The sequence below is a fragment of the Macrobrachium rosenbergii genome, chromosome 50 (assembly GCF_040412425.1).
Source record: "Macrobrachium rosenbergii isolate ZJJX-2024 chromosome 50, ASM4041242v1, whole genome shotgun sequence".
Taxonomy (NCBI): domain Eukaryota; kingdom Metazoa; phylum Arthropoda; class Malacostraca; order Decapoda; family Palaemonidae; genus Macrobrachium; species Macrobrachium rosenbergii.
The window spans coordinates 19,333,177-19,349,096 of NC_089790.1; the positions used below are offsets into that span (position 1 = coordinate 19,333,177).

The following is a 15,920-nucleotide window of genomic DNA, read 5'->3' on the forward strand; positions in this document are numbered from 1 at the left end:
AGCATTCTTTGTGTTCCAGACTGTACAGATTAATTCAATTCAGTGACAAAGTGTGTTGTTAAGGGGTTTACTCTCCCTGCTATGCGTTGCGTGTATACACACAAACATGCACAATGCACTTAGTGTGTCCCTCTCTCTCTCTCTCCAAAACTTTTTTCATCAAGAATTTGTATTTGCCTAATTAGAGTTATTACATTTCAGAACTTGAACAAGACCCCAAGCTCCTCCTCATTGACAATTCTCATCTTAATTTGAGGTACGACACAGCAGCCATATTTGAAGTCTTGGCATTGGATGTGAAAGGTCATATGATACCAGAGAACAAAGACTTTGCCTGTAAGAAGACAGATGGAGGATGTTCGCTGAATGTCACTTTAACAAATGACACAACGATGGTAGAGTTCACAATTGTTTCTGTAACTGAAAGCAAGAATTTCCTGAGCTCTAAGGCACGTCCTTTTGAAAGTAAGACATTTTTATTTTCTTTGGCAGTTTTGTAATTACTGAGCAAAGTAATAGACATTTTTATTGTGATGTACTGAATACTATTAATCCTCTTTCTTGTACAAAAGTCAAGTTATATAGTTGAAATGATGCATTTAAGTGAGCTGAGAGCAGAAGGTTTTGTTTCCATAACTGTATATTTAATAAGGTTAAAGATTTATTACGTCATTTTGAATCATAAAAGTATATTAAACATATACACTTTTACTTTTATATATATATATATATATATATATATATATATATATATATATATATATATATATATATATATATATATATATATATATATATATATATATATATATATATATATATATATATATATATATATATAGTAGTATCTTGTAATCTGTCTTAATCCATTCCAAAAGGTTGAATGTTGATCTGTAAAAATCTACACTGAATGAATATTTCCTCTTAAGGAATAATGTAAATTGGATTAAATCATACCAGACCCCAAAAATAGAACAGTCCTAGCATGCAGTAGTAATAATAAAAAATATAGATGAAATAAATTAAAATCTATTGCCACTTTGTAACTACTGCAGTACAGTAAATGTAAGTACTGCAGTACTTACTGTAGTTGAACTGATGGCCCATGAGGAAGGTGGTGATGAATTTGACCAGAATAATCAGCAGTTCCATTAAAAGCTGGTTGGTTCCCTTACCCAAGGATGTGGCATATGCCATTCTGTTTAAAGGAAAAAAAGTAAGTCCACCAAAATGAAATGTGGTCCATAATTCAACAAATAGTTTCTGGTAAACACCATGAATAGGAAACCTTGCTGGTCTTTTCTCCAGTCCTACTTTTCAGTATGCTAATATGAAAAGGTTGTCTGAGTTTTTTTCTGATTAGTAGTTTCCGTTTCATCATCCACGTACGGCTACACTGGGCAGTAATGAGTTATTGTCTTTATTGTAACAATACCTGATGATATTCACGTATTGTTGAGCAGTCTCACGTGAAATCCTATGGTAATTATGATGATACCCAAGGCTATATTTATGCAGTTTTGACGTTAGACAACCTTTTCTTCCTTTGAAAATATGATTGCAATTTGGAATTAGTAAGCAAGTAGGCCAACTATTTCGATTTTAGTGATGTACAATGGATCCCAACTTGTGTTTTGCAATATTCAGTTGATTGCAGGAAACTATTTAATAGAGAATAAAAAGGTCTCTTCCAACTCCAGAATCTCCAGTGTGGCTGTAGGTCAACAAAAATGGGTTAATACACAGGGGTTAAGATTTCAGTAGGAGCTCTGTAATTAATGCATGGTGTATTCTGGTTGTCTAGTCAAAAGCACAACCTATCACTACTTACTAACAGCCTAGGAATGCCCTATATGAACCCATATATTGTGACCAGTGGCTCCTGATCTTTATACAGTTAAAATTTCCTTTCAAACAAGTACGTGGTTATTTAATTTTTTGCATTTTGTAAATTTTATCCCCTCCATCACAGTTTTTGACATGTTTTAATCAATGTTTTGTTAGCACTGTAGATGCAAAAGCCACTGGCCATTCCAGTCAGTTAGTACCGTAAGATTACTGCCCCCAGTCCGTAAACACTGTCATATATAGCCAAGAGTAATTGTAGTATAACGTGATCCTAATGAAATTAAACAAACTTTTGCATCTTGAACACCAAAATGTAAAGAGCCTAGGAATGTGTAAGTAAGAATCAATTGGGGATGAGTAACGTGATTTCAGAGTTTAAAAATACCATGTGGAGAGTCATTTTAAAAGATGTGTAGAATCCCAGGAAAAAAAATACCCTCTCAATAAGTGTAATGGGATGTGATACAGTTTTTGCTACAGTCAAGATGTATCATTTCCATCCCAAGTGAGAAATTTCTGGCTACTTTTTGCCGAGTCAAAGTGTTATGATGAAAGATACAACATAGTAGGAAGGCGGCAGTCAGAATATGAGTTCTTTGCCCGTCTCATTGCTATGTAAAAAGCGAAGCACATCAATTGTGGTATAAAACTTTATCAATATTGACACCAGTTTGCCAAATGGTGCTCATTAATATGAAGTATATTTGTGATTCAAAGGGCATTAATCTCGCAATTTAAACTAACACTGTATGATCAGTATCTTTAGCGAAAGCTGATAGTCTGTTACTTAAATGAGACGTTTCACAGCATTTGCATTTTATTGTTGAAACTAGATTTTATTTCAAAGCACTGTCAAGCTTTGACATTTTCTTTGATGAAATGTTTATTTTTTCATTCATTTTCACAATTAATGTACTGTACGGAGAATTCTTTGTATATTTTCAGTTGTGGAATTGGAAGCCAGATATTTAACTGGAGATGCTGTTTTAACAAACTGGACTTCAAAATCAAAATCTGGGAAAGAATTTAGTGCTGCTATACTAAATTCAACTCTTGATTACAAATATATATCAGACATGGAGTGCAGTGGAGAGGGGGACGACAGTTGTGTTTACTTTTTTACCGAGGTAGATCAAAGTGAAAATTACGTTGCAATTGTCCAGAATGGCTCTGATGTTGTTGGAAAAACCATTCGGAAAGGTAAGTAATAAGTAATTCTCTCTCTCTTTCATAGTGAAAAACTTCCTCTGGTCAGAATTTTGAAAAGAGTAGTAATGTTTCATAATATAAAATCCTGATTTTTATCAAAGCGAATTAAGTGGTTTTGGGTTATCGAAGGTTAGATAGATCTTGGGCGATTCAAGCCTCATGGTCTTAGTAAGTTACGATATGTCTAGGCAAAATCTAATGTACTGGTGTGAAGGGAATTCATTACAGTACTGTATGTGTGTATGTATATGTTGGAAAACTCATGAATTGTTTCAGGTTCCATTTTTTCTGATGCAAGAGTAAAGTATTTGTATAAACAAAGTACCCTACAATCATGTACCAGGTTGTATTAATTATTATAAATTAGTTTCACGAAACCACAGATCATATCTAGATAAGCCCGAAAGATTTGCTCTAAAGTACGGTACAGGTGAAAACTGGAGCAAGGTAAAAGAAAGGAACTTGTTGTCTGTAAAGTTAGTTTTCTTGCTACGATTCTTATTTTGTTATTTTAAAGCTGAATAGTTATCTTATGATGAAGAGAGCAAAATAAACCAAATGAAAGGTCAAAATGACAAGTTGACTTTGGCCAGAAACACACATTACTAATTTTCCTTAAAAAAAATAATCATGAAAAATAGAGGGTTATGATTTTTTCCCAGTGAAAAAGTATGATAAACTGACTCTCCAGTGATGTATACCGAGTTCCTGTTTGTGCGAGCCACTTCACAGTAAAATATATTACTGTATATTGTCACCTTTTATGTGGTTGCGTTATATGTACATGTTGAAAATTAGTTTATCGTGCTGATAATTCTTTTCTTTTATGGAGTGGGGCCAAGGAAAAAGGGTAATTTTTACCCTGATCCAGTCTTTTACACACATTTATTAACATTCAGAAACCACAACTTCAAGAAGTAATGTATGTTAAATACTGTACTTGAATTTTTAAGTATTATGCTGTTGACAAGTTGTTGAAATTTTGCAGTCATTTTTGAAGAACAGATAGTGCTAAACAAGTCTCTCATCAGTTACATGTTTTCTCGCGAGTTCTGTGCTATTGATGTTATTTTGTGCAGAAAAAGGGTAGAGAGGGTTGTCTATCCAACTAAATATTGGAGTTCAGTGTTTGCTGCTTTTGCTTTGCTTGAAAATATCGTAAAGCATCAGAGTACTTTGCTGCAAATTCGTTGCTGTAGTACTTACTCATTATTTGTAAGAGATAGGGTAGATATAGAAGGGTAGGTTTTGAACACCAAAAAAATTCCACTACTGCCAGGCACCATGGTCCCTAGTCATTGTAGTTTAGGGAGGACTCCTGTATATTATTTTATTCAGTTATCGTAATTTCCTACCCTAAGATGGACCATATACGAGAAACATTCTTTGTTTGTATTGCTTCATAATGACTGCAATATAATGATTAGATAACATGATTCTGTCACAGCATTTCACAATCAGAGTGTAATAATGAAGAAGTGTGCATTTCCATCATATGTCATGGTCTTTCCATGAAAAGTAATTAGTAATTTCAGTCAGTAGCTCTACTTACCTTAAAAGTCCTTTACATTTATGCTAATATGTGCTTATTTTCATATTTTACAGATACGCCGAGTCAGTTGGAAATTTTGACCATATCTAGAACTATTGAAGAGGAAAATAATAGTACAACTTTCATATTTAAAACCAATTCTACACCTTCGTCAGCAAATCTCATTGAGGTAAAGAAATCTGAAGGTGGAGTGTTGGCAAATCTAGAAACAAGAGGTGAAGTCAGTCCCATGGAAGAACATTACCAGTTCAAGTGTTCAAGTGATATTGGAAGTCTGGAAGATGAAAGGAATTTCCTATTAGTCGAGTATGATGCAAATAACAAAGTCAAGAAAGCAGGGGCAGTTTATGTGGAAAACAGTAAGTATTTTATGTCTCACTTCAAAACTGATCAAATATTTGTGTTCTGAAATAGGTTTGTATTTACTTTAAATTTTTTTTAACTATGTATATTCAACTTGTTTTTAAGAAATGTGATTCTGTACAGAGTGAAAATGGCTAGCTTTGGTGAAAGCTGGGATCAGTGTCTGCGTATAATGATTTTTTTTTTTTATCAAATTCAGAAAGATAAATGATGTCGCTGTGGCATTCCCATGATATTTGGACAGCTAATTTAAACTATCCATGAACGAAGTTGATGCAAGGTAATGCTGATGGGTCTTGTCAAGTGAATTTGCAGTAAATAGTGGGGTGCTAAAAGGATTGTTCATTTCATCTATGCTGTGCACCTTTCTCTTAGATTTCACAATGGAAAAAGTGGTCAGAAAGGAAGAGAAGGTTCAGGTGGAGTAACAATAGAGAGTTGACAGACTTCGAATATGTAAATGATACTTTTAATCGGCTAAACACCACACAATTTACGAAGAATGCTTACTAGAATGCATCATATATCTAGAGAGATGGGATTCAGAATAACTCTAAAGAAATCAGGAGTGATGATAAGAGAGTTTATGCAAAGAGATGAAATAACATTATAGTCTCCACAGCGTACTTGGTCAAAGGAGGTTATCGGGAGGGTGAAAGAGCTATGCCAAATGCACCTTCCTCATTGTGCAAATAAGGCTATTGAAGACTCCCTTTCGTTTCTTAAAAAAAAAAAAAAAAACTTTATTTAAGAAATACATCTCATTATAACTGAGGGCAATTTTATGATAATATTATTGTTAGAGACAGAATATGAACATATTAATTAAGACAATGTGACAGCGCATTCCTCATGTGCTGCCATATCTGCATTTACCCCGAGGAAGAAACAGCTATAGTTTTCGGTCAATACCTTTGGATTAACCCATTCCATTTAAGGAACTCTAAGTCAACACAAGGAACAATGGACATCTCCCCAAAATGAAGCATTAGCCCTCAAACAAATAAATAAATAAATTAATGTATTTCCTAAAGGTAGACCAATCAATGTAACTTCAAATAATAAAACAATAAAGCATAGCAAAACTATAGCATAAAATAATGAAAATTAATAAATACTAACTTACAATAAAAAACAGGTTTTGACATAAAAAAAAACCTATTTTTGGTAGTCGCTGTTGAGTCCTCAAGGAGTTATCTTCCATGGTCTACCAGAGCTCCATGGTGACCAAACTATTATCAAAGAATTCTCTTCCAGTTGGTCTTTTTGGCCAGGTATTGTGTCATAATGATTAACATTATAACACGTGAGGGAGTATATAATGGACTCAAAGATAAGAGGGCACTTTCCCTTATCTTCAGCGAAGCTTAACCCAGTTTTTCCAACGTCAAAAGAACCTGCAAGAAAGAGAAGTGACTACTGTGCATGTGCATCTGCCCTCTTGTTTAAAACCGGGCCGTTAAAGACCAAGGAGCCATTACTCGTGTTGGTCAATGCAGGATGATCCCTTGCCCAAATCCCATGCCTTTTCATCAGGGAAGTGGGAGGGTTTTGAGGACTCAACAGCGACTATCAAAAATAGGTTTTTCCTATGTCAAAACCTGTTTTTTGATTGCTTAGTCGCCTGTTTCGTCCTCGAGGAGCTTTACAAAGAAATTGACAGGTGACAAAAAAGGCTTAAGCTCTCACTCCAAAGGAAAAAACATTTCTGGTCCAAAGTCAAGCCACAGATTTCAAGTCCCCATTCTTTATTCCAAACACTCTTCAGGTTTTGGTACCAAAGAACAAGAAACTATACACGAACTTACGTTTTAGGATGTAGTTCTACAGTGGCTTGCCTAAGCATGCTGGGTTTGGTTGCAGTACTGTTGCCCTTCTCCCAGTGATAGTTAGCATACTCACCATCAATAAGACCCCTGGTGTTCTGCCGTAGCACCTAGGGGTTAAGACTAACCATGCCACCTACTGATACAGTGTAGTCGAATTTGTTTGAGCACGTGGCAGTAATTTAACTGATGACCACCCTGTACATTCAGAGACTTCTTCAAAAGAGACATTTCTGAAGAAGACGAATAATGTACTGACTTTCCTAACATCATATGACCTAGGAAAGGAGTGTGGATTTGCCTTTTTAATGAGAAGCACCACAGTCATTTTCAGCCCTTGTAGGGAGAGTGGTTAGTTTGTGCTAGGGTGTAGGAAAATAGGACCTTCTGGGATGTTTGCCGTGACTTCTAGGTAAACCTTAAGTGCTTGAACAGGGCATAATGTCTTGTCTGCTAAATTGAGTTTTCTTATAAGAATGGATTTCCTTTTTAAAGGATCCTTATTCTTGGCCAGGAATGATGGGCCAGGGGGCAATAATAATTGATGGTCAGCTGTTTGCGTGATGCATCGTCCCCATCTAAGAGAGCCCAGTTCACTAATACGAGCTCCTGATGCTAATGCAATCAAGAAGATTGCCTTTTGTAGCATGTGCATTGTGGTTGTATCGAGTCCGCTGAATTGAGGGATTGATAGAAGCCTAAGCACCTTGTTGAGGGACCAAGTAATTGGAAGCCTTTTGGGAGTGGGCAAAAGTAGAGCAAAAGACTGCAGAAGGGAAGTGACAAATTCTATACTGGAGTAAATCCCGAATCTGTAATGCAAGGATTCCGTTAATGCAGCCTTGTATGCCATGACCGTTGTAACCGCAAGGTATTTGTCTTCAAAAGGGTATACATGAAAAATAAAAAGTGTTTCCATAGAAATCTCAACTGGGCTCCCAGTATGGATATAATCTAACCATATCTTCCATACGGACTGGTATTGCCAGATAGGTACCTAGCAATGTTGGGTGCGTAATTTTCATGATAGATATATTTTTTTAAATCTATACGTGAAGGTTTCGGTTCAGAAAGGAGGATGCGTAAATGATTTTCCCTCCTACTGTTTGGGATAGAACAGCAGATGATAGTGGAATTGAGCTTTTCATCTGTTGTTGAAGTAATAGGAACCAATGCCTGTTTGGTCAATTTGGGGCTATTAAGTACACTGTTCCTTTGAAGGTTAGAAGTTTGCTCAAAACCTTCGAAACCTGGGACAATGGAGGAAAAAGATATCGCTCTCTCCTTGTTCCAGTCTTTAGGAAGACATCTCTTACTGTTGCTTGACTGTCCAGGTTCGGAGACGCATAATAGGAGTTTGTGATTCTAGTACATGGCGAACAGGTCCATTTCCAGTTGTGGAAGCATGCTGGCTACTGTTTGAAAAGAGTAGTTGTCCAACATCCAGTCTGTTGAGGCTGTTTTCCTTGATAGAGAGTCTACTATTACAACGAGACCCCCTGTGAGGTGAATTGCAGACATGTGCCACTTCCTTGCTTGCGCCATCCGAAGGATGGCTAGCATTACCATATTGAGAGGAGGGGAACGTGATCCCGAACTCTTGATGTAGGATATTGTGGTTATGTTGTCTCTCTCTCTTCTGGAGGTTTGAGTTTTTTGAGAGACAAAAAGACAGCCATCAGCTCCAGGAAACTGATATAAAAATTCCTGAGTAGCTGATCACCTCCCTGCCACCTGATGATCATCCCAATGCCCTCCCAACCTGTCAGCGAGGCATCTGTGTGTATTGTCATACGGACGGAGGAGTCAGGGTGACCTGTTTTGCCAGAGATTCCTTCCAGATCCAAGGCCGAAGTACTCTTTTAATCCTTTGACGAGGTCAGTCTCGCATCTTTTTCTTGCATGCAATAGCCAGAAATTGTTCACATTTTTAGTTGCAATCTAAGTATTGGATCTATTACTGAGGGGAACTGCAGCAGGCCCATCATACATTTTGATTGCCATCTGGAAACTCTGGGCTGTGCAAGGAAGCTTTTGAGGACTTGCCTTATTCTGTTTTGAGTATGATGGAGAGAGACAGCAGGCTGTGAAGAGTATCCCAGCACAGTCCCAGCCACTGAAAGTCTGCTGGGCGTGAGGTAGGATGTTTTAAAATTTATTATAAAACCTTTTGATTGTAGTCTGTTGACCATTGCTCTCAGGTTTTCAAGCACTCTTTTCTTGTGGGGCCCCCCAGATCTTTTTGTTTGAGTTCTCGAATGAATACCGTTACTAATTTTGTAAAATATTCTTTAGGCAATGTTTAGCCCAAAGGGCATGACTTTGAATCTGTATGTATCTTTTCCTATCCGGAACCTTAGGAAGGGGCGGAAAGGAATGGCTATTGGGATGTGCCAGTATGCATCTTTCAGATCTATAGAAACTGTCAAAGTCCCTTTTGAAATGATTCAGTGTACTTAGGCAACAGTAATTATCTGAAACTTTTGGCAAACAATGTGCTTGTTCAATGTTGATTGGTTGAGGATCACTCTTCTTTTGGAGGAATCCTTCTTGAGGACTGGTTGAGGATCACTCATCTTTTGGAGGAATCCTTTTTGAGGACACTGAAGAGATGTACTTGGTGGCAAATATATGCAGGTTTCTTCATGGGCCCCATTAACAGGGCCTTTCTGCACATATAAATAATGCGGTCTCCCCACGGAAAACTTCCATTGTCTGTGATGTTGTGAGAGCTGATTCCCAACCAATATAATTCCTCTTGGTATCTGCCTCCTCTGCCTTCGCCTTTGATAGACATTCCAGGTGTTGCTTTTCCTTTTTCCCCCTTTTTTGGACCTTGTGAAAAAAGGATGTCCTTGCTGTTGTTGTCCCTTTGTAGGGCATTGTCCCTTCTGACCACCTACCTGTCTTTTGAGGAAAACTTTTGGAGGTGACTGAAGACTTATATGATTTTTGATCAAAGTGAGACCCCCTTTTTTTTGAAGTTGGGTGAAGGGAAATTTTGGGTTCTTTGTTTCTTGAATTCCCCTTTCCCCAGAAGAGCGCACACTGTACAATTCTGTTGGCGGGCATGCTCGTTGAGTTGAGCACAACAGACTCCTCAAACAGGTCCTTACAGAAGGGGTTAGAATTTAATAATGCAGTGACATTGGAGAGTGATTTGATGGAGCTTGCCAATGCTTCCATTCACACTTTTATGCGCCATTCTAGGAAGTCACAGAGTATTTCCCATCGGGTTCTCATAAGACTTGTGGCCTCAACAGCAAAAATTATCCTGGGATCTTCTGGAAGCCTTTAGGTGGCAACTTCCAGCAAGGTGGTAGATGTTATAATACTAAGGAGCCGGAGCCTAGCATAAAATTCTGATGAGGCTGTCCCCTCTGAGAGTCTTCTCATAGGGGTCCCAAACTGCTGAGTAGCTATATCTAAAGGGAGCTTTTTCCTTTCAAAAGGGAGTCGCAGTGTTGGCCATTCCTTGGTGAAATTTCCCGAAACTGGGATGGACTTTGGCAGATGGTTTTAATTCTGCCATTGTCTCTTGTTTTTATTCAGTACAAATTCTGAAAATCCATCTTCACATGATTAATAATTTTGAAAGTGAAGGGACAGAAGGCTATGGCTACTTGGTGAGCAACTTGAATCTTACTCAAAATGGAGGCAGAGATCCGTTTTTCGTTGACCTGGTAAAGGGTGATTTGCCCATTCCTTGGTGGAATTTCCCGAAACTGAGATGACCGTGGCAGATGATTTTAATTCTGCCATTGTCTCTTATTCAAAATGGAAGTAGAGATCCACTTTTCATTGACCTGGTAAAGGGTGATTTCTATAGCTTTTAATGCTATAGGCACAGGTAAGAAAACCATTTCTGTTAGTGCTTCTCCATGTCTGGTGAAGATGGTACCATGTGCCATTCTGTATTAGGGAATGCTGGTGCTTGTAAATTCTACATGTACAACTTCGATGATAGTTTTTCTCTCATTAATTACATACTTGCCATCAGGAAACAAAATGCACATTGAGGCGTCTCGCCAAGGATTATTAGTATCATCAGGAGTGAGTATTGGAGCCCCTATTATGTTTTGATCTGAAGTTCTGTATTCCAAACTGACCCTTCTGTTGTTTCCAATCGGAATTCTAACATTAGACCTTGTTTGGGCAGCATTTGTATCCAACAAGGTCAGCATTTGTATCCACACTCACTTTTTGGTTACAGGATGTAGTACTTTTACACTTTGGGGTGTACATGACTGACTTACTTTCCTTTTTGGAATTATGCTTCATGTCCCTTATACACTGCCATTCTGTGCCAAGGGCATCATTGATGGTACTCAATTTCCTTACGGAACTGATCAAATGCCGCAAACTGTGTATCCCTTCTGGGGGAGCTGGCGCAATCGAACCGAGCTTCAGCAACTGAACTGTAACTGCCTGTTAATCAAGGGGCAGAAGTCCTGGTCATTTCAGTTCGAGTTAGGTGGATCCTAGTGTCCTTTTTGGGGGAAAGATCCTATTCAGCAACGATGGCTGCTTGAGGAATAGAATTCCTTCTGGAAGGTTTCTCCCATGGCTAGCTAAAATTTGTGTCCCTGAGCCTCCTGGGTTCAGCAGGGCCATTTCAGTGGCAGTGTCCACTTCATATTCTTTAATAAGAATGTCAACTCCATGTAAAGATTCCTCTACTTTCTCTGCAGGGTTAACCTAGGAGGTATTGGGGACTGATGTTACTGGGTTTTGGCCCAAACACTGATGTTGTTCAGAAAGTAAGTGTGTTGTTCAGACAGTAAGTGTACCTTAGTTTAACCAGACCACTGAGCTGATTAACAGCTCTCCTAGGGCTGGCCCGAAGGATTAGACGTACTTTACGTGGCTAAGAAAGGGTTACATATCTGCTGCTGGAGTTCTGCCGGAAAGAGACAATCTCCCCCTTCCTCACCCCTACTGAACCCTAGGACCCATTGAGAGAGCTTAAAAGGAGCTGTTTCGTCCTTAAAACTTACTGCCACGAGCGTACTACAAATCTCGCCCATGTCTGGTGACCAAGCAAATTTTTTTTTTTTTAGGGACTATGCTCATGGCAGGTGGTATGGGCCCTACCCACTGGCAAAAAGTGAACTGAGCAATTTGCTACGGAACACTTGAATTGAGGATTCTGCCTAATGGCGGCCCTGTAGTGATATAAAACAAGTTGTTATTAGAAGCTAGTTAGTATTAATTGTTTTTAATTGAGTACACTTCTGTAGTTCCTCATATAGTTTCCATATTACAGGTTAACTTGATTACAAGTGTGCAGTTTAAATACATTTCATGAAATATCTATGTTAACTTAAACCTTAAAAACCCTCTAAGGTTTAGTCAGTGGTCTGGTTAAACTAAAATATACTTTTCATACCTATATATGGCTGTATTACGTATACAGTACAATGTTGGTCCTTTTGCAGTGGCCAAGTGAAATTTTTAATTCCAACTGTCATGCCATTCAGACTAACTACTATGAACTAATTTGTTTAACTAACCCATGCTACTGTTTTATATAGCTTAGGTTAATGCTTCTAGTATAACCTGCGTTGAGCTAAGAATAGAGGATTTCTTAGAAGGTTCTTGCATAACCTATTCTAGGCTTATTTACAACTTAAAGATATAAACTATACAGAAACTAATCCTTTTATAATCTAGTTTTCTATTTTATGTGGCTGAGACTACCCTTTTATCTGATATTCAGCCATTGCTATTTTAGGCTAATACTAGGATATTCCTTTAAAACGTTTCCTACTTAATCTGGTTTGGATACTGCCTGTTTTAGGTTTATATCTACTTAAGGATATAGCTGTATAAAACCCTACTAGCATGTAGCCTTACAGATATGCTGCGGAATTGTAAAAATCTAGGTTATTTTATTAAGCCTAGGATACTGTTTATATATAATCCTAGGCATATTTGTTCTTTCTTAACCTAGTATAGGGTATTGCCTAATCCAGTTATAGATCACTCCTAAATGTATAGGCTAGGCTATATAAAAACAGAAAACTTACTAAAATGTAACATAGTTAGTCTGCAATTTTTTTTTTTTTGTCTAACCCAGGTTGTTGTTTAAATCCAATCCTAGGCTATTTGGTCCACTATACAAAAACAATAACTCGCTAATCTGTAACCTTCTAGCCAGGCTATAACTTACTCTAATCTAGGCTACTGCCTAATCTGGATTATTTAATTCACACTTACGTGTATGGGTTACATAAAACAATTAGCCTACCATAGTGTGTAGCCTTAAGGCTAGGTTACCATCTCATTCAGCACAGATTACTATTTCATCTAGCCCTAGGTTACATGGTCTAGGGCCTCTAGGGTAACAATTTAGTCCCCAAAAAATTATCATTTAACTTGTTATAAAGTAACGCCTAGGCTAGTCCTGGATTACTTAGCTCATGCTTAAGTGCATAGGCTTACCTAAAAGAAAAAAATATTTATACCATATGTAACCTTATTGTTATGCTATCGATTTATTTTGTAAGGATTTTGTTATTATCTGATCCTCGGGTTCTTAAAGATACGTAATCCAAGGACATGCGCTACAGACAGCATCCACTATTAATCTAGTCTAAATTATTCTCCCTTACTGCCTAAATTATTGTAGACATCGTATAATCTGAAAGGATTTTCTATATAAATAATATGTTGTGGAACATTTCTTGTAGTCACAACATTTAGTCAGCATTTAGAACAATTTTCGCTTTACGAAACTTGGTAGCAATCAACGAGCCGGGTTCCGGCTTTTAAAAAGAAAATGATCAATTCCAAAAGTTTAAAACTAAAACTTTTAACTGGAACTTAATATTAAGCACTTATCTTGCAATTTTTTGTTTCCTCGATCATCGGTAATGAAAAAAAGTCGATTATTTACGGAACGCTGGTAACGACGCGAACCGTTGGCTATAGACCAAAAAATAAAGATAATGGCTCCTTGAGTCCTTGGTCTTTAACGGCCCGGTTATAAAAGAAACTTAAGAAAGAGGGCGGGTGCACATGCGCTATAGTCACTTCTCTTTCTTGCAGGTTCTTTTGAATTTTGACGTTGGGAAAACTAGGTTCAGCTTCGCTGGAGATAAGGGAAAGTGCCCTCTTATCTGAGTCCATTATATACTCCATCACATGTTATAATGTTAATCATTACGACACAATACCTGGCCAAAAAGACCAACTAAAAGAGAATTCTTTGATATTAGTTTGGTCACCATGGAGCTCTGATAGACCATGGAAGGTAAAAGCAAGGAAGAGAGAGAGAGAGAGAGAGAGAGAGTGCATTTCCAATGCACAGATTATTTTTCAAATGACATTTGTGCAATCGTTAAACAACCTCGACAATACGTAAAACGCAAGAAAAAACAGAGAAACAAAAGAAAAACTCTACTGATTAAAAGAAGATAAACAAGCCTAATAATTACGGTAAGTGATGTGAAAAAACACAGCTGTCCAAAATTAAGAATTGACAATTAGAGGAGGGTGAGAGTTACCTGGTGACATTATTTAAATTTCATTTAATTAATGATCAATATCTTCATTTATAATAATAACATTTCTAAAACAAGGGTTAGGGCTAAACTCAGTTGTTTACAAGAGAAACAAAACTAGGAAATACCAAACAGGATTATAACAGGTCAAGGTCTTAGGAAGGAAAGGGTAGCCAAAATCCATGAGTAACTTAGAAACAGATGTGCCAACGCTGTAAAGCGATTGGGGAGTCCCGTTTTGACCAAGTATGCTAGGGAGACTATAGGTGGAAAAAGTTAAGTATATCGTAGTTTAACCAGACCACTGAGCTGGTTAACAGCCCTCCTAGGGCTGGCCCGAGAAAGCATCAGTGAAGTTGAATCTCTTAAATGTTTAGGGGGAGTGATATTTACTACAGGTTTCTCTTGAGTTTATATATACTGTATTGGAAGACTAAAAATTCCAACTTAGACAATGTGCAGACTGAATAAGATTTGGAAATCAAATAGACTACTACTACTATTATTATTATAATTATTATTTTGGTCTATCACAGTCATCCTATTCGACTGGGTGGTTTTTATAGTGTGGGGTTCCGGGTTGCATCCTACCTCCTTAGGAGTCCATCACTTTTCTGACTATGTGCTCTTTTTCTAGTAGCACACTCTTCTGCATGAGTCCTGGAGCTACTTCGGCATCTAGTTTTTAGAGATTCCTTTTCAGGAATCTTGGGATCGTGCCTAGTGTTCCTATGATGATGGGTACAATAGATGTTATTTCCATCTATTGTTCTGTAAAGTCCCAGCTCAACAGTTCTCTGTAATGAACATCCCGTTTTCTGCGGTGCCTTCACATTCGACCTAGGGTCAGAAGAACACAAATTATTATCATTATTGTGAATTGTATATTTTATTGTCTGTTTGAGTGACCGTGCATTATATATATGTAACAGTATTTATATAACAGACCGGACATTGTTAATCATTATGTTTTCTGTATGTACCTGTTCTGTTTTTGTAGAGAAATAGTTTGACCTCAGGTCATCTGTAAATCTTTGTACCTGCTGTCTCTGCGTTATACACAGACATCCGCACGCCGCTGTATAAGCTGGTCGCTTCATCAATAAACCAGCAGTACTTGTCTTCCTGCTCATTATTTCGCACCTCTTTCACAGTTCTTTGAACATATCTGGTTCTTAGGGCCTGATCTTGTGCCGCTGTTAACATTCCTATTGCTTCCGTCTTGAGCTCTCCTCTCTGTAGCCATTGCCATGTTTCATTGCTGGCCAGTTCTTTAGTCTGTCTCATGTACTGTCTGTGCATTGGTTTGTTGTGCCATTCCTCTGTTCTGTTTTTCATTCTCCTGTCTGTATATTTCTGGGTTTGTCTACTTTTATTTGTCCTTCTTCCCATGCACTCCTTAGCCACTTGTCTTCACTGGTTTTCAGATATTGCCCCAGTGCTCTGCTCTCGATGTTGATGCAGACCTCTATGCTTAGTAGCCCTCTCTCCACTTCCTTTCGTGTTATGTATAGTCCGTCGGTATTTGCTATTGGGTATAATGCTTTGTTTATTGTCATGTGTTTTCTAGTTTTCTGGTCTATGGTGCGGAGTTCAGCCTTCGTCCATTCCACTACT

The 15,920-nt window shown here is 37.7% G+C and overlaps 1 protein-coding gene across 1 annotated transcript in view; it reads left to right on the top strand.

The window, feature by feature from the left end:
• Positions 1 to 15,920, top strand: part of LOC136832713 (uncharacterized) — an 81,709-nt gene that overhangs the window by 31,926 nt on the left and 33,863 nt on the right. The window contains exons 13-15 of the mRNA XM_067094168.1: positions 202 to 465; positions 2,794 to 3,048; positions 4,663 to 4,968. Coding sequence (XP_066950269.1) covers positions 202 to 465; positions 2,794 to 3,048; positions 4,663 to 4,968 — 825 coding nt within the window. The remainder of the gene's footprint in view (positions 1 to 201; positions 466 to 2,793; positions 3,049 to 4,662; positions 4,969 to 15,920) is intronic.